Source organism: Macrotis lagotis, chromosome 2 (assembly GCF_037893015.1).
Source record: "Macrotis lagotis isolate mMagLag1 chromosome 2, bilby.v1.9.chrom.fasta, whole genome shotgun sequence".
Taxonomy (NCBI): domain Eukaryota; kingdom Metazoa; phylum Chordata; class Mammalia; order Peramelemorphia; family Peramelidae; genus Macrotis; species Macrotis lagotis.
Window position 1 is genome coordinate 15959096 of NC_133659.1, and position 18690 is coordinate 15977785.

At 40.2% G+C, this 18690-nt stretch overlaps 2 protein-coding genes across 11 annotated transcripts in view; one reads left to right on the plus strand and one right to left on the minus strand.

Moving 5' to 3' along the window:
• DOCK7 (dedicator of cytokinesis 7) overlaps positions 1 to 18690 on the plus strand; it is a 168536-nt gene that overhangs the window by 60376 nt on the left and 89470 nt on the right. The window lies entirely within an intron of this gene.
• ANGPTL3 (angiopoietin like 3) lies at positions 1510 to 10810 on the minus strand. The gene is made up of 7 exons (XM_074221281.1): positions 10251 to 10810; positions 9612 to 9722; positions 8364 to 8478; positions 7198 to 7311; positions 5147 to 5242; positions 2678 to 2944; positions 1510 to 1740 (listed from the first exon to the last, which is right to left on the minus strand). Exons 1-7 carry the CDS (start codon positions 10743 to 10745, stop codon positions 1556 to 1558), a joined length of 1383 nt encoding a protein of 460 aa, XP_074077382.1. The 5' UTR covers positions 10746 to 10810; the 3' UTR covers positions 1510 to 1555.

Consider the following 18690-nt stretch of genomic DNA (forward strand, 5'->3'; position numbering starts at 1 on the left):
TTTTGGACTTTATTAGTGACTATAAAGTTGTAGGATATTGCCTTGCATCCAACAGGTGTTTAATATATGCTAACTGACTGTTAGGGGCAGAATCCATTCTAACTTTGTAGAAGTTAGAATCAGATTTTTAATCTGATCATGTATCTCACAGAGAACCACATTGTCTATTCAGGCTGAACTTAATAGAATTAATGGAACAAAGAGAAATATTCCGGAGCCCCTTGGGAGGCTCCAATCACTCACTGAGAATTGGCTCCAGTTTCTGTTCCTGCTTAAAGTTTAGCGAACCCTCTGACCTCAGTGTTTGAGCCAATTGTTATGTATTTAGGATTTCCTAGATTTGTTTATCTTTGGGTTAACGTGTCCCAGATACGAGCAAAAGTAAAGAATACTTCATGAACGGAGAAAGAGTAAAAATGAGGCCCACCCCTTTTAGTGAAGGGTGAAGCGTTCAGTGTTTAAGAGAGATTCTTTAGACATGTTATGGTCAATTTAGTCATAGACATTTTATTTATTGAATTGAAAAATATACATACAGGCCCCTCAGACTTATTTCTTCATTTCAAAATAATTTACTCATTTTTTCTTGGAATTTCAATTGTTCTTTTTTGTTTGGAAATTTCCAATGACCTTATTCTTTTTGCCTGTTTTAGGGGACTAAAATCCCTGTTACACTTGTTTTTGGTATAGTACCTATATTTATTCTTTTGTTATATTCTGACAAGATAATTTTAAAAGTATTTTTACAGGTGCCACTGCTAAAATGCTATAAAATTAATATGCTCCTATAAAGTACAAAAGACTTATTAATAAGATACAGTGATATAAGATATAAAAGTCAATATGACTTAATAATAATGATCAACTGCATTTACTTAACGACCATGAGCCTATTTAAATACAGTAATTTATCCTGCTTCTTTTAGTTTCATAAATAAAGTATAAAAACATGTGATACAAATTTTTCTCCAGCACAGTATAAATTTTAAAGTTTTACATTATGGATTTTCATATGTGCTGTTCAACAGATTGAGTTCAAGTTTTAAATTAATAATATGACAGTATTTTATAAATGTAGAAGTATTTGACCTTCAAATTTATTCATGTTTATCTTTTTTTAAAGAACTTGGTGAAACAGCAAAATCAGGCTAAATTATAAATATAAAAACAAAGTTTTCAGTTAATTGGGTGATCCTTAAGTGGAAAATGAAAGTGTCCTTGCTGTTGTGGTGTTCTAGTCCATCTAAAATTGATTACAACATCATAAAATATTTGCACATTTGAAGTCAGAAGGCAAATAAATGATTGAGAAAGGTAAAGTTCATGAGGTGGTGTGATGACAGTTTTGGCCTTGAAATCAATTTATAACTGTTTCAAATTTCAAATTAATTCTTATTTAAGAAGAAAAAGTTATGTGAAATTGACCTTGGAAATACCCCAGAACATCAATTAGCCCTTAATGCCTTTTTAAGGTCTTTCTAGCTGATTATTAAACCACGGTAACTTGGGTTGAGTTTAATGTTCAATTTATTGTTTTTTGGAAATTTGTCTGTGTTCATTCAAAACTTTCTAAGTCTGTTTGGTGAATTAACATTTTGGTTGCTTTGAGGGAATAGAACCTTCCATTGTGAGACTTCCAGTACAGGCCTCTTCTCCGCTCTAGTTTGCCCTTTGATCTTGCCTTGTTGTACTTGCCGTTAAGATTCGTTTCTCCGCATACATTGTGCCACCACCAGCCACCTAGGGAAGATAGACTGTGTGAACCCTAAGAGTATGTTTACCATGACTGCCCTGCCTCTGCTTCTTGGCTCCTCAATGACCAGTCAGCCTCATGTTCTTGGAGCGCTTAGTGGCCCTCAGCTGTGCTGCTCCGCCTCTCTGCTTCTTCCAGGCTGGCTCCTGATCTTGGCCTTCCCAGAGCTCAGGACAGCAACCAAGAAGCCTGGTTTCTCTTGGGCCACCTTAGGGTCTTAGGGACAGGCCTGTGGTGTCTTGAGGGGCCCTGTATTCATATTGAGACCCTGGATTTTAGCTATGCTATCCACTGCTGATCAAATACAGGTGATTTTCATAATTGGGGAGAAAAGGTAAGGGACTTTGAAGTGTATGCAACTGGACTCTATCCCAGTCACTGTTGCCTCCATTTATTTACACTCATCTTTTTTAGATGCTATCATCGCTTTGCCTCCCTTGGGAGTGTTCTTTTATTTTCTCTAAGTAAGATAATGTCTCATATGTTTTCCAAAATTTGAATACATTGGTAGACCTTGCTTATTTCACTAAATATGCTAAAAGTAGAATTCCTAGAACTTTAAAAAAGGCAAAACTTAGGGGCACCTAGGTGGCACAGTGGATAGAGCACTGGCCCTGGAGTCAGAAGTACCTGGGTTCAAATCTGGTCTCAGACACTTAATAATTACCTAGCTGTGTGGCCTTGGGCAAGCCACTTAACCCCATTTGCCTTGCAAAAACCTTAAAAAAAAAAAAAGGCAAAATTCCTAGTTCAACTTGCACTCAATGAACTTTTTCTTTGTAGTTGTTAAATTTTGCTGAAAGACCCTTTTTTTTAGGGTTTTTGCATGTAAGCAATACTTACATGTTATTTACATTTAGTTACTTTACACAGTATTTTCCCTATCTGCAAAAAAAGTATTATTATTAGTCTGAACAAGGGTACCTGAGTAACTTTCTGGGCAGTTCACATGCTTCTTTGCATTGTGATCCCAAGTTGAAAAAGCCAGGTCTTTGTGTTCAGGTATTGCACTGGGAATATTTCCTGTGATCTCCGACAGGTGCAGAGTGTAGTCTGTTTCTTTACTTCCCAGGCTAAATGAATACTCAATGTAACGCTTGTTGTCTTTCCAATCTTCCAGCTCGATTCGTAAAATGTAATCGGATTGCTTTACTATGGAGTAGATCTTCTCTAGGCCCAACCAAAATTCTCCTGCAAAGAAAAGTTTCATGAATCTGTAAATATGAATTGCAGGTAGGGTACAGTTATTTAAAAGAGCTTGACTTATTGATTTGATTAAATCAATTTTATTAATATTCTGAACTTCTGATCATTTTAGATGGTCTCTTGAAATATTCCTTGTTTATTTTTATGCATAGTAAAACTGAGAGATTGGAATTATGTGACATCTTATATTTTAGGAAAAAATAAATTATATAGTAGAGTTGACAGCTTAATTCTTAAAAGGGACACATCTGACATATGTGAACCTCACTAGGTGTTTTGTTTTGTAGAAAACTGTTTAGATCGGCTCTCTATTAGATTATTTCATTTCCAAAGGATCAAAATCCATGTTGGATCCAGTTATGTGTGACATTGACTCATTTATTAAGAGTATTTCAGACAACCTTTGAAGGGTTTTTTTTTAACTTAGAATAAAAATTGGTTTCTAAGTGTCTTAAATTGAAACCATCGTTATCTCTTCAAATGTAATCTTGGTCTGTTCTTTTTTGCTTGACATCTTCCAAAATCATATATTTGTATACTTTTCTTAAATGAAAAGTTCACCAACCTTCCTATTTCTTCAGTAGACAGCATACATAAAATACACATAAACAAGTCTACACATTTTTACTTGAAAAGGCACTTTTCACATATGTAGTCCTGTTTCTGACCAGAAGTTTGGTTTATAGAATTTTGAGGTTAAACAAAGCATTACTGGGAGGGGAAAGACCCTGACTCTCTGGATTTGTGACTGGTTTCTTTATGCACAAACTTCAGGTTGCGATTTAAGAGTAAGAAGTTGCAAATGCTGAGAATTTGCTTTGAATATGACTGCCAGGGGATGCAGTGGCCTTCACTGGCCATGCTCCAGTGCTCCCCAGAGTTAGCCTTGCTTAACTGAGGGTCCAGAAGGTCACTGGTATCTAGTTACCTAGATCTGGGGTTGGAGTGGATCTCTGAGATCACCTAGTCCAACCTCTGTGGACTGAGGCTCAGGGAGTTAAAGGGAACACAGTCATGAGTGTCAGAGGCAGGATTAGAATCCAGGTCTTGTGATCCAGAGCCAAGACTCATTCTGCCATCATGCAGACAGCTTAGGAGTGTGCTTGATGAGACTTGCTCATCCATGGGAAATCACATTAATAGTCTTCTATTGTATATATGGATGTTTATGTAAAAAAATTGGGGGGAAAATTCATTTTAGGTTAAGGTAGTTGACAAAATAGCGAATTGGACCTTTTTTAAAAAGAAAACTTGAACTGCAATGAATTGTTTTCTAATTTCATTCAAGAGATGAAAGAGCCTATAAACTACAGGTTCAGCAGTTTTGTTTGTAGAAAATTTATGTCTCAAACAGATAATTCTGATAAATTTATTTGCTGGCAATCAGCATTCTCACAAATTTTTAATTCTTAAATACAGGATTGGACTTTCTATGGTATACATTCATACATACATATATGTCCCATGTTCTGATGCATGCCGTGTGTATAATCCTATCTGAGGTGGCCTTGACCCTAGGACTCTCCAGGCCCTTTCAAAGTGACTGTTTTCAAAGTCATTCAGCAGTGTTATTTACTTGTTGAAATACTCTCTCCTTTTCCAACTACATTTCTGTGTGAGACTGAATTCTTTTTGTAGGCTTAAACCAAAACATATTAGAATAGATTGAAGTTGTGAGAATCCAGCTATTTCTTACTTTAGACATGGAAAATTTGTACAAAATTATGTAAAATAATACCACACTTCTTATTAAATTTTTGTTACTTTGAAAATGTAGTTATATCTCATAAAATACACTATATATGTTACCATGTAACTGGTTTGTTATTTTAAAATGGATTCATATATTTCAAAAATGCATCAGTATTACATTCTACCATAGTAGATATTGAGATGCAACCTATGTGAATAAATGCTCTTGGAAGGGGACCTCCGTCTTTTAGAGTATAAAGGGTAACTGAAACCCCCATTAGTTTGAGAATTGTTGCTCTGGTTAAGCCTCTGAGATCTTAAGCTGCATTGAGGGGGGTTTCCTGATCTGAGAATTCATTATACACCAGTGAAGTTCTGGGTGCAAACCCATTGCTATTGGTCTAAAAGGACGTATTCAGTCACACACTTGTACAGCTGCCCAAAGAGCTGCCCTTTCCAGTTGAGGGTGCTAATAAGGAAGTTGGATGACCTTACCATCAAGACTCCCAAATCCATGTTGATAGTTCTCCCAGGTTTCATTGAAATTTTGGGATCCATTCATTCGCTGTTGAATTACTGTCCATGAACTGCCTGAGAAGGATGAAGAAGCATTTTCAGTTACAGGAGAGAATGCATATGCAAAAACATGTCTTTTTATGATCAACTGTCCTGTGCCATAGTTTAGGAACACTCCGTGCTATTTTTCTGTTGGGTGCTCCAGTGAATACTGTCCCAGGCCCTTTGCCTCCGATTGCCTCAGTGTCCTCAGCTGTAAAATGAGAGTGCTCATGGCCTCTCCCTGCCAGGTTGGGCATGAGGCTCAAATGAGAGCATAATTGTAAGGTGTGTCCGATAGAAAAGCATATTCCCTTCCTCCTTTCTTATCGCAAACTATAGAGATCTCCAAAAGTTGAACAAAGAACACCTGGAAAACTCTAATGACAGCACACTTTGCTCACTTGATCTGACTCATTCTCATTAGTAGGTACTTGATAGTGGCATTTCAGTTGGATACAGTGAGCATCTATTGATTGCTCTCTCTTCGGCCCCCATTGTGCTGTGACTGGGGTACACAGACCAAGCTGAGGGGGGCTCCACTCGCTGATGGGCCTCTTCTACTGGAGGTGTGTCAGATCCCCAACTGGGAGTTGGGCAAAGACGTGAACTGAGAGTTTTCTAATGAAGAAAGCCAAGCTACCGCTAGCCATCTAAAAAAATGTTTCAACTCATGAATAATTAGGAAAATGCAAATTAAAGCGGTTCTTAGGTTCATCTCCTACCCATCCAGTGAACAAAGCAGAAAGTAAAAGGATCTGCAGAAATCAGGTTACATGGAATGCCCAGTCTGCTTCTGACCTGGCTCCTTGGGATAAGTGTGGCATGAGGCCACTGGGTTACTCAGCTGGCATCTTGGGACCTGTTGACACTGCATAGAAGACATTGTAGCAGCTCTTTTTGTGGACAACAAAGAGCTAGAAACCTGGAGTGACTTTGAGGAAGGGATGACTGAACTTAGACTGGACTGTAGGCCTGCTTGAATGGGGCTGTGCTGAAGGAGGTGGCTTCAGAGCAGCCTGGGAAAACTTGGGTGAAGCGACTGATGCCCAGTGAAGGAGCTGAGCAGAGAAACCATCAACAACTGCCCTGGAGAGACCAAGAACTTGGAAAGGCCCATGGGCTCTGGTCACTGCAGTGACCCCAAGGTCCCTCCTCATGGGGGGACAGAGTCAGGTGGCAGAGGGGGCCTATGGGGCTTGGTCCAGGGCCATGGGGGTATTTGTTTGGTTTTACTATTGTTGCTTTGGCTTTCTTTTCTTTTTAATGGTGCTAGTAGGGTGAGAGAAAATGAAGAAATCAATTTGTTAATTGAAAAAAATAAAATTAATCTAAAAACACTTAAACCAAAGGAAAAAACCCAATAGAATGTAAGCTCTTCAAGTCAGGAGCTATATTAATTTTAAGCTTTGTATCACCAGTGCCCAAGGCACATTAGATACTTAATGTTGGTTGTTTTTGTATCACATTTTTGAATAAACAACAGCAACTCTGGAAGGTAAATGTTATTATTAGCTCTGTTTTATAGATGAGAAAACAGAGGCAGACGGAGGTTATGTGACTTGGCCAGGCTCACCCAGCTGGGAAGTGTGTGAGATGAACGCTGGTCAAGCTCTAACCAGTCCCCTCCCTCACCTTCCCCCCCACTCCCTCTTGCTCTTATCCCTGAAGAACCAACTAGACCTTTCCATATGACTTGCCGCTAAAATCTTCCAGTTCTTGCCCTGTCTTTGCATTTGACCTGAGACCATGGACTGCCTTTCTTTCTCCCTCAGACTCCCGCTCTTCTCAAAGGACTTTCCATAGAAAAGCTTAGTCAGTGTCTTTGACTGTATTCATTTGAGCCTAACTGATGCTGCATATCAGAGTGGGTATTGTGAAATGGTTAACCAGGGAAAGAAGGTCTGCCAAGGAGTTCTAAAGGCCTTGCTGTTGGCATTGCCCAGTCAGTAAAGTAGCCCCACTGCTTCCCTTTGGTCTGGTCTGTTTACCTGATTTCATTTCACAGTAGACATTGAAGACTTCGGATTGGCTGGGCCATATGGCGTATATGCCGCTCGAATGCAGGCCTCCCTCATAGAGGGCAGAACAGTCAGACGGCACGTCTAGAATTGGGGCAGAGCAGAGTGGGAGTCAGGAAGGACTGGGTGAAATGATGGGATTAGGCAGGGAGCCTGAGCTGTTGGGTCCTAGGCTTTGCTGAGTCTTTGACCACAAAACATTTTGTTGCCAGTGCATCTTTTACTGGTTCCTGCTACACAGTGACTGTATCAGAGGGTTTTAAAGCCAAGAAACTGATGTTGGATCAGTAATTTCTTTGAGGAAACATTTACGAAATATGCCTGAGAAAAAGAATCAGACCTTGAAAGAGATGCAGGAAAAATGGAAATGACTGCTGGCCAGTTTTTCAGACTGATTGGGTTTGGGTCAGAGACTCTTGATTCCCAAATCTGGGTCTGTTCCTACAATGGGCTTGGACCATGATTTTTTTTTTTTTTTTGCAAGGCAATGGAGTTAAGTGACTTCCCCAAGGTCATACAACTAGGAAAATGAAAATTAAAGTGGTTCTTAGGTTCCATCTCCTACCCATCCAGTGTGTGTCTGAGTCAAATTTGAACTTAGGTCCTCCTGACTCCAGGGTGGTGCTCAATCCACTGCGCTACCCAGCCACCCCAGATCTGGTGATTTTTAAGGTTGCTTTTTACACCAACTCTTGATCATCACCTATTATGGTAGATCTGGAAAAAAGTCTCCATTGCTTGTGAAACACTCTTGTGCCCTCTCCCTCCTGTGACTCCCCTAGGTATGTGGTGCTGCTGCTGGATTGTGATTTGGGAAATTTTCCAGCGAGCCTTGGCTCCTGGTGACCAAACTGGCTTGGTGTTTTTCAAACTTTTTTTTTTTAGATTTTTGCAAGGCAATGGGGTTCAGTGGCTTGCCCAAGGCCACACAGCTAGGTAATTATTAAGTGTCTGAGATCGGATTTGAACTCAGGTACTCCTGACTCCAGGCCAGTGCTCTATCCACTGTACCACCTAGCCACCTCCCCTCCCCATTTTTCAAACTCTTAATCCCCTTTCGGAGTTGAACATTCCTGTTTTAGGCAAGCTCCCTTCTGGGGCCCTGCCAAACAAGCTTGACAAAGCTGTTGTCTTACCGCCAAGTTCTGTAGACTTGGTTCTGTTGATTGGAAGAGATGGAATGGTCCGGGGTGCTCTTTGCCGTGAAGAGAGTGAGTTGTCTGTGGCTTCTTGAAAACCTGTCTTTCTTAGCTGATAAGAGAATCATGGACATAAGATTACTCTTCTGATGGAGAAGGGGTTCGGGAGGGGCTGACTAAGTAGAAGATGAGCAGCCTGGTGCCTCAGAAGGGACAGCTCCCTCACTTCTGGTCTTACTATTTTGGGCGGAATGGGGACCCCCCCCCCGGGAGCCTCAGTGGATGAGAGCCCAGATCCAGGTGACCCCTTCCCCCTCTGTGGTCTACACAACTCATTCAGCCATTGTTTCACTCGCGAGAGGGACCTCCACTCTTGTCATATCTGGGTGATGCTTTGAAAGTTCTAATTCTCGTCCTCACAACATCCTTAGTAAGCAAGTAGTGTAAGTCTGTTCATTCTTACTTGACAGATGGAAGCTGAGGCTCAGAAAGCATGCCCGGCTTGCCCAGCCCCTCCCAGCAAGGGAGCATCCTGGAACCTGATGTCTAGTCCAGGCATGCAAAGGTCACACTCCTAACAGATTAGACATCCTTTCACCCTTCCTTCCTCATTCCGTGCCCGAACACTCTCCACTCGAGTTCTAAAAGAAAGACCTCCAGTGGAGGCCCCATGGTCCCTCTGCCAGTCAGCTGAGGAAAGCAGTGTGCACTCTTAGCTCAGTATCTAATAGCCATGCATCTTCCCTTGGCTGGATGGAGCCAGACCTGCCTCTCTAATCTGCAGGTGCTTCTCAGGGGCTGCAGCCGCAGAGTCCCACGCCTTCCTGCCCCATTGGAGATGAGCATCCGTCCAGGAGGTCAGGAGGCTGCAGTCTGTGCCCCCGCTCCTGTTGAGAGCCTTTCAAATTTAGGCAAGAACCGACCAAGGTTTGTACCCCCCCACCCCACCCAGGACCATCCTGTGAGGAGGCAGTGAAGGAGTCCCTAGTGGAGAAGAGTAACATATATAATAATGGTGGCATGTTGTGCTTTACAGATTGCTTCCTTCGCAGCAATCTTGGGATGTAAGTGGTGCAAGTAATCCCATCCCCATTTATGGAAAAGGAATCTGAGCCTTGCTGAGCCTGAGGGGCTTATCTAATAGGCAGGAGCTGAGGAAATCCCTCCCTTGCTTGTTCTGAGCACCGGCCTGGCGCTCTCTGCTACCATGGCAGGGCCTAGGGCCACTCTTCAGTGAGACCTTACCTGGTGTTCCATTTCTTTGATTTGGCTGTGCTGCTTGTTAAGTTGCTGGTACTGTTCTTGGACCGTTTGGAAAAGCTCTTTGATGCTGTGATCTTGCTGCTCTACAAAAGTCTAGAAATGAGGTCTGGTTAGAGGCTGTCCTGGCTGGCCGGGCCCACCCTGACCCTCTGACCTTGGAGCCCTTGTCTCCCATTTCTGCCTGGAGGTTTCCCATGACAGTCTGCACATGTGCCTTGATGTTGGATTTCAAATCGAAATTCTTTGTAACTTTTACTGAATTGACTCTTTATTTTTTGCAATTTGCTTTAAAAAGGAAATCTTTATGAAACATTGAAGTTTGAATATAAAGACTAAACAGACTGCCTTCTTTGGGGGGGGTGGGAGGAGGGAAGCAAGATTAGGGGGAAAATGCTAAAATTCAAAATAAATCAATAAATTTAAAAGTTAAAAAAACATATTCAAGTTTGGAAAACACAACTCTTATCCAAAATAATACTTGAATTTTGATTTTCCTGAAACTCTTTTCCTCAAAATCTTATCTGCAAATCTAACCTATTTCAGATAACAATGTTTAGAAACCTGAAATAGAGGGAAAGTTCCCAAATAGAGATGTTCTTTCTTTGTTTTAGTTGTACTTACCTTAAGGAAGGTCACTTCTTGGTGTTCCTGGCCTACAGGTTGACTGTGAGTGATCATACTGAGCTTCTCTTCTAATGACTTCACTTTCTGTTGCAGTTGAATCTTTTCTTCTAAGAGATCTTCCAACTTTAAATTCAGTTCAAGAGATAAATTTTTCATTTCTTCATTTCTGGCTTGAAGATTTGATGTTGTTTTTCGGAGTTCTCTCTCTTCTTCTTTGATCTCATTGGTTTGTATCGAGAGATCGTAAAAAGATTTATCAAATATGTTCAGTTTTTGAAATATGTCATTAATTTGACTCTTTGTCTTGTGAACAAAGTCTTTAAGACCATGTCCTAACTGAAGGAGGCCATTGGCTAAGATTTTTACATCATCCAGCATAGCAAATCTTGATTTTGGCCCTGGAGGGAGAGGGTCAAACGGGGAAGATTCCTGGTCAATTTTAGAGGAAATCACAAGAGGGACAATTAAAAAAATTAGGGAAATTGCTTTCATTTTTTTTTCTGATTTGTGTTATTTATAAGAGGTCTGGAAACTAGTTTCCTCCTAAAACTGACCCAGATTGCTGAACTCTATATATACTGCTTGTTGCTTCATAAAAGGTAAGCTCCAGAGAAAATGTAGTTGATCATTAAACTATGTTAACCTGAACGAGGGTAACCCTTTTCTTTATTCAGTTAGGTCAGTTTTACTAAGCAGTAGTTTTAGGAAATTATCAAACAAATGTGCTTAAAAATTGAATATGTAAGAATGTAGGACTGCTTTTTTTCCTTTTCTGTTTCCCAAAACTGGTTTTAGGTTATGATAATACTGAAGTGAATTGTAAAGCAGAAATGAGCCCTTTTATCAGCACAGAAAATGAAATGCAATTTTCATTGAGGAAGTAATGGGTAAACTTAGATGTATAACTGCTTTTTTTAAAAAAATGTATTTTAAAGATTATTTTGGGGGCAGCTAGGTGGTGCAGTGGATAGAGCACCGGCCCTGGAGTCAGGAGGACCTGAGTTCAAATCTGGCCTCAGACACTTAATAATTACCTAGCTGTATGGCCTTGGGCAAGCCACTTAACCCCATTTGCCTTGCAAAAATCTAAAAAAAAAAAAATTGTTTTGAAATTAGGAGGGCTTATACTGCAATAAATATATGGTGCCATTGCTATGAAGAAACTTTCCTAGACAGACCATTGATGATAAGAATGAGAGGCCCTTACAAGAGAGGCATTTTAATTTTCAAAACCAAGCACTTGTTACCTAACTTTTGATATTCCTAGGGGTCTGGTGGACTACATCTCATTTCCTAGGGGACAAGTTATCAGGGGTGACCTTTGATTTGCCTACCCTGCCAAGTTTGACCTCATTTTCCTTGTGCTTGTCCTCTGACCTTTTCACACATCTATTTTAGATGTTCTTACCTGTCCTAGTGGTGGGAAGGGACATGGGTGTTCAACTTTGCAGAAGAATGCTGAGGGCTTCTGTGCCAGCCCTGCTTGGTTGGTTCCTGGCTTCTGATGTCACCGGCAGGGAGGTGCCACTCCTCGGCTAAGTGTCTCCCTTGAGCACAGCATGAGGCTGAAACTGTGAAGATGTGGAGACATCTGGAGGGTCCCGGCCAAGGGAGAGTGGCTGTCTAGGGGGCAGATTCTCTAAGGGTTCCCCAACCCCACCAAGATTCCTTGAGGAAGCTGGCCTCTGTTTGTACCAGATTGCTAATGTGGATTTTGAAACACATTGGAAAGTTCCACTTTCAATGATTTAGACCAGAAATCCCTCTAAGAGAGGCATGGTAGCTACAGCTATATTGAAATCTGCTACGTGCCCACACACTCCTGTGGGCTTCCCTTATCCTGTTCTCTCTGGGATCTTTATCATGGCCATTCCCTTTGTCCATGCTGCTGTTTTCCATTCTCCTCTCACATCTACCCAACTCAGTTGTTCTTTTTCCTCGCTGTCACCAGAACCTGCGCACCCTGAGATCCGGAGCTGTTGGCTTTTCTGTGTCTCCCCATCACTTAGCATGGCACTTGATAAATGCTTCCTTCATTCTTTCACTTGTTCACTCCTGCATGCGTTCTTGTCCTCTTCAGATAGATGGTGGAGAGCTAAACAGAAGCAGCACCAAACCAGAAACAAACAGCTACTTCCGAGTTCTGCTTCCTGGCATATTTGTAGTTTCTGGGGCAGGTAATGCTTCAGTATTTTGTGGTTTTCATGAAGAGAGGAAGAGAAGGAGGAGAAAGGAATTAACAAGGCCATTTCTGGGTTCAGCACCTAGTGGAGGACTCCAGTGCAAAATTTTTATTTAAGAATCTGAAATCCAAGTTTATGTTCCTGGTATTTCTATTTGTTCAGAATGTGCCATCGTATGTGTGTGTCTTGCTAATTATTTCATCTGGCTGCATTCCTTGCCTGTCTTAATTTCTGTATTAGATTGTTTAAATACATTACAATTTTTAGAGGACATTTCCCCTTTTTTTAATCTCATTTAATTTTAATATCTAGAAAATTCTATAAGTGAAGCAGGTACCATTTCCTTCATTTTACAGATGTTAAAACTGAAGCTCAAAGAGATTAATTGGCTTAAGATCCAGGACTATGTTTCTATCCGTGATTATCTGACTTCTGATTTAGTAAACCTCACAACTTCTTGGGTCATATCAGGCTTATTAGGACTAGAGACTCTTTTGGTTAACTTCTAACATAGAAGTTCAGATTTGGAAGAGACTTGGGAGAACATTTCGTCCTATCTGGTCCCAAACAAGAATGTTCTCTTTACTATTTCTGATAAGTGGTCAGTTAGACTTTATTTGAACACCTGCCATAGGGAGGAACCCAAATACTTCCAAGCACAACCCATTTGTTTTTGGGAATAACTTTAATTGTTTAATATCTAATGTCAAATTTATTTTGTCTCTTTTCAGTCTCCCCCCCTTAACCCTATTTCTTTCCTCTGAGATTATGTTGAAGAAATAGGTAATCCCCTTTCTATCTACTAACCTTACAAATAGTTGAAGACAACTAGAAATCTCCTTTTCACCAAGCTAACATATCCCCCATTCCTTAGAATGCATTCCCAGTTCTTCAACGTCCTGATTGCCCTCTCCTGGACACATTCTTACTTGGGCAGAGAAGTAGAGCATATAGAAGAACAGATATACTGGCCTCAGACACTTAATAATTGCCTTGTTGTGTGACCTTGGATTAGTCACTTAACCCCATTGCCTTAAATAAATACATTTTTTTTAAAAGACTAGATATGCTCTGTCCATGACTGACCATAAGGAGAATACTGTCTTTTGAGTTTAGACTCTTTATTTGTCTTAATTCTTTAATTCTCTTGGCTGCCATATTGTGGGGTTAATTCATTTTGACCCAATAGTTTTTCTAAAATACCAGGTCTTTTCAAATATGCTTCCTCCTGGATATTGTTGTCTAGCTGTGCTTTCTCCATCTTAGACTTATCAAGTTGATTTTTGAATGTTCATAAAAAGCTTTCTGTTTACTCAGTTAAATTTCATCATATCAAATCTGGCTCAACATTCTAGTCTGTCAAGATAATTGCAAATATTGACTCACACAGAGTCTTAGTTGTTCTTCACAGCCCAGTGTTCTCTGCAAATTTGCTACACGCTACATGCTACATGCAAATGCCATTAAACAACACTGAGTGGAGTCAGGACAGATCTCTGATACACCATGTTGGAGATCTCTTCCCCATTGGCATCAACCATTCAGGACTTCTCTGGGATTCTTCTGTTCAGGGAGATCTGAAATACTCCAGTCATAGAAGTGGACAATTCACAGCTCCAAGTTGTCCGTAGGAAGTCTAGGAGAGACTTTTTCTTTTCACTCCTTTGCTTCATATTTTATATTTATAGCAGTCCCTTGAATTACCAGTCTTGCAGTTCTGCTGAAAGAGGAAACAAAATGAATCTGGCATGCCTGTACCTGATGAAGCCATGGTATTTCTTCAGGATAATTTCCTTCTTTTCTAGTTGTTCATGAGTCAATTTCTTAATGATGCATTTTCTAATTTGCTAGAAATCAGAGTTAAGATGACTGTAACTTTCATTCTCCCCCTGTTCCTTATTTTTAATTGGGTCACCACTTGGCCTTTCATGGTCCTGTGCTGATGTTCCCCTTCACCACTGACTCTCAGTGATACTGACAGTTGTTTAGCCATCATATATGCCAGGTTTTTAGTACCTTTAGGCCAAGGACTTCAGCTCCTGAAGGGCTGCTGTCTCCTACCTTACTGTTAATTTCTTATTAGCCATTTTTATTTGTTTGCTTTCAGTCCAAAGATCATTCCCTTTAGGAAAGAAAATAAGCAAAATAAATATTAATTTAAGTACTTTTGCCTTTCCTCCCCCATCTGTTATCATTGTGTCGTCCACTCCAAACAACAGTTCTGGCCTTTCTTTGATCTCTCTCCTTTTCCCAACACACACACACACACACACACACACACACACACACACACACTCACTCACTCACTATACAGAACCCCTCTTTTTTGCTGTTTTATTTGTTTTTCAGAGTTCTCACTTCATATCCAGGAACCCTTTTTTAAAAAAAAATCATCTGCTTTGTACAAAGCTCTGTAGTAAGTGAGATTAAATGTGAACATAAATGATGATGCTACAAAGGGATGAAGGTGGGTGTTTTGGACAGGTATACAGGAGGTTGATGTGTGAAGTTCAAGGGGAGGCGTCGGACCACTACTGCAACTGGAGGTCCCTGGCAGGAGCTGAATGATCACTGGTGGGGAATTCTGTTCAGATCTATATTAGACTAGATAGCTCTTAAGTGCCTTTTTAACCCCCAGGTAGCTGCCAGACAGCCTGAGAGAGCCAAAATAGTAGCTTTGGACATGGATTAATTAGAGACCTAGCTTCAGACTATTCTGGTGGTTCCTTGTTGGATTATTGGGCAATCACTTCACTTATACCTGCAAAATGAGAAATAATAATCATGTGGATGATGCTTTATGCTTTGTGGTATGCTTCTGGATCCTCTTAGATGTGGGCACCTCATGCATCCCAGAAACCACTTCAGGCAGGTCCCAATTACTGCACATAAGGGATTTCCAATGAGTAGTCTGCTCCATATGAAATTATATTAAAATTTGGCCATTGGTTCCAACCCAATTGAAATATGCAGTACAGATTCATGCTAATTGATCTGGGTTACTTATCTGTGTACATGTTGTTTCTCACCATAAAAGGAAATCTTTCTGATGGCAGAGGCTGTTACCCTTTTTGTCTTTGTATCTCTGGCACCTTTCATGGCACTGGAAGCATAGTAGGGCTTAATAAATGTTTGTTGATTGAAAAGAGTTGTAAAGCCCCTTGCAAACATTTCAGTCTGTGTAAATCATTTTTATTATAGAAGAGGATGATCAGGAATGGCTCCAAAGAGGGCTTGGTATGTAAGTTTGTGTTGTGAAGAATGTAGAGATGAAGAGGGCCAGGGAAGATGTTCTAGGCTGGCACAGATATGGAGGCAGCAGTGAATCATCACCTTTGGTGGAAGTGTTGAAAGGGTAGGGAAGCCAAAGAGGATGAGGTGAGGCTGCCTAACCACAGCTAATGGAAGGTTTTGAAAGCTAATAAGCATTTAAACTTGTAGACCCAGTGCCATATGGGTACCTCCAGCTGCCCATTTAGCCCTCATTGGATGGGGCTAGAAGGTCCATTTTGGTATTGAACTGAAAAGGAGAGGTGTAGACAGAAGGGAGGCTCTAGAATTCTCTAGGAACTCATTTGCCACTGAAGGTTCATCTTTCTTAGGCCTCTGTTGCGTTTGGCAGAAGTGGCAGCTGCTGTTGACTCTTTCTTCCTGGAAGAGAAGGGGCAGATAGAGTGGTTGTGGTGCTAGTGTTCTTTGGGATCTGCCCTTCATCCACCGTTTTGTGACATGGTAACTTAAGTAACGAGGGTCTCAAAGGCTTTTATTTCAAAGAGACTTTGTTCAGTCTCTAAGTCTGAGGCTTGAGGTTGCCCATAGGCTGATGTTTCACAGAATGGGAACCATTTTTCAGAAGAGGGATGGGAGCTTGAATGAGGTACTCTGGCCCTCCTTCTGCCTGGTTCTTGAAGCTCTCGCTCTGCCCTTTGGGCACAGAAATACATAGGACCTGATCCCATGGCAACAGTGGGCATGTCTAGTCCATTCTGAAATCTGGTAGAACAAAAGGTCATCTAGCTTCTGTTTGAAGACCACGGATGAAGAACAAATTGTTGGGAAGTATTTCCCTCTTTACATTGTTCCTTGTCCCTGGTTTTGCCCTCGAGCCAAACAGTTCCCACATAAGTCATCTGCCATTGCACAGAGCTTTGAGATGCTCAAATAAACCTATCCCTTTCCTTTAGTCTCTCGTTGGGGCTAAACATCCCCATTCTGTATCTTTAGCCCTACAACATGATCATCACTATTTGATAGCCTTCTAATACACAGTCTTCAGCTTTAAAATGAATTTCTTTCCTAAGATGTGGGGTTTAGAACTCTATTCTACATATAGTCTGATTAAGCCAATGTCATAGATCCATCACCACCTAGCTTGAGAAAGGACACCATTTGGGCCTTTAATTTTCTTTTCTTTTCTTTTCTTTTAGGTTTTTTGTTTGTTTGTTTTTTTGGCAAGGCAGTGGGGTTAAGTGGCTTGCCCAAGGCCATACAACTAGGTAATTACTAAGTGTCCGAGACTGGATTTGAATTCAGGTACTCCTGACTCCAGGGCCACTGCTGTATCTACTGTGCCACCTAACTGCCCCCCTCTTTTTTAAGGTTTTTTGGCTTTTAATTTTCTTGAGAATTTCCCCTGATCTTCAACAGAATCCTCAAAGGATGTGATTTACCAATATAGCAAAATCTAGAAAAAGAGTTTTAGCATTGGGAGAATTAATGGTGTTTTTAGAATTATTTCATTTGTCTTTTTTAATTTCTTCTGTCTGAGTGGAACAGAACTCGTTTTTCCTTGAATTTCTCTTTATACAAACAAAACTGATTTAACTCATTATTTTGGAGAATATCCAGTTACTAAAAATATCATCTTTCAAGAAAACTAGGGAATTTTCAGAGCAAGTTAAAAGACAATTCTTAACTTCAGAAATCTTAAAGCAGCCAAAAGATTTCAGCCCTTTAAAATATTTGGATACTTTTTATCCATGTTTGAAATAGCAGGAAAGCAAAGTCCTTTCTGCTCCCCTGATAGTTCAGTGGATAGTGATTGTGAAATCCAAGGAAGGTGTGATTTCCTAATATTTCACTGGCATTTTTGTTTCTTAGAATATTGCTACTGGTTTCATTTCTTTTCACTTTCTAGTATACTTCATTTTTTTGTCCTCTAGCCTCTTTAATTTGTCTTTAGCTAATTTGTTCCTTGTGTAGCCTCTAATACTCATTGAAAAGATCCTAATTAAGTGATTGCAGATTAATGTTCCATTAGAAATCTATACAGGGGTAGAAAATGTCATCCATTTCCAGAGAGGGAACTGTGGAGTTTAAATAAAGACCAAAGCTTACTACCTTCAATTTTTGAAAGTTCTTTTATGTATTATGTTGTTTTTTTCTCTCTAATATTTTTTCTTCCATTTGGATTTGATTCTTCTTTTGCAGCATAATTAATATGGATCTGTTTAGCATAATTACACATATAGAGCCTATATTAGACTGCTTTCTGTTGGGAAGGGGGGAGGGAAGGGAGGTAGGGAGAAAAATGTAAAACTTAAAACCCTAAAAAATGATTGGTGTATAAACAAATAAATAAAAATGTTAATTATTCAAAAGGAAATTTATACATACCCTTTGATGTGAATGATAATGTGATTTAATAAGCCAAATTTCACTCTCTACTTGCTCAGAAATAGATAATCTTTAGAAATCATTAGGCATTTAATAAGTGTTTATTTACTATGTTATAAGGAGAAGTGAAGGCAATCAAGAACTTATTTCAGTTTTTATTTTAAGGAAGAAAATCACAAATATATTAGTGCTTTTTTTTTTGAAGAATGAAAAGAGGGTTTCTAACTAGTAGATATTTCAAGTATTGTGGGAAGCTGTGATATACCTGAAAAAGATCTGGAAGTTTTAATGGACCCCTAGAGACTCACATGAGTCATCAGTGTGATATGGCAGGCAAATCACATATTATGTCAGGTATTGTCAGGTATTGGATATTTTAATCTGCATTTCCTGTAGCAGCTGAGTGGGGTGGTGACTTGCCATGTGAACACTCAGCTGGTCAGGGAGAGAGACAGGATGTGGAGGCAAGGATGTCTTGACTCCATTCCAACACTGACCACAGCATGCCACCCCACTATCTTGAGCCCTCAAAGACAGAGATAATGATAGTCCACTGTGTGTGTGTGTGAGAGAGAGAGAAGCCTCAAGCACTGGGTCAGGCCCAATTATCAGGGGACATCTGGAGAGGGAGCATCTTC

Bases quoted from the DNA above. Each gene is read 5' to 3' on its own strand.
- ANGPTL3 (XM_074221281.1), bottom strand. From the start codon at position 10,745: ATGAAAGCAATTTCCCTAATTTTTTTAATTGTCCCTCTTGTGATTTCC. The intron at 9,723-10,250 runs GTAAGTACAACT...CCTCATTTCTAG, and splicing joins AAGAAGTGACCTTCCTTAAG to ACTTTTGTAGAGCAGCAAGA. The intron at 7,312-8,363 runs GTAAGACAACAG...CCCCAATTCTAG, and splicing joins CAAGTCTACAGAACTTGGCG to ACGTGCCGTCTGACTGTTCT.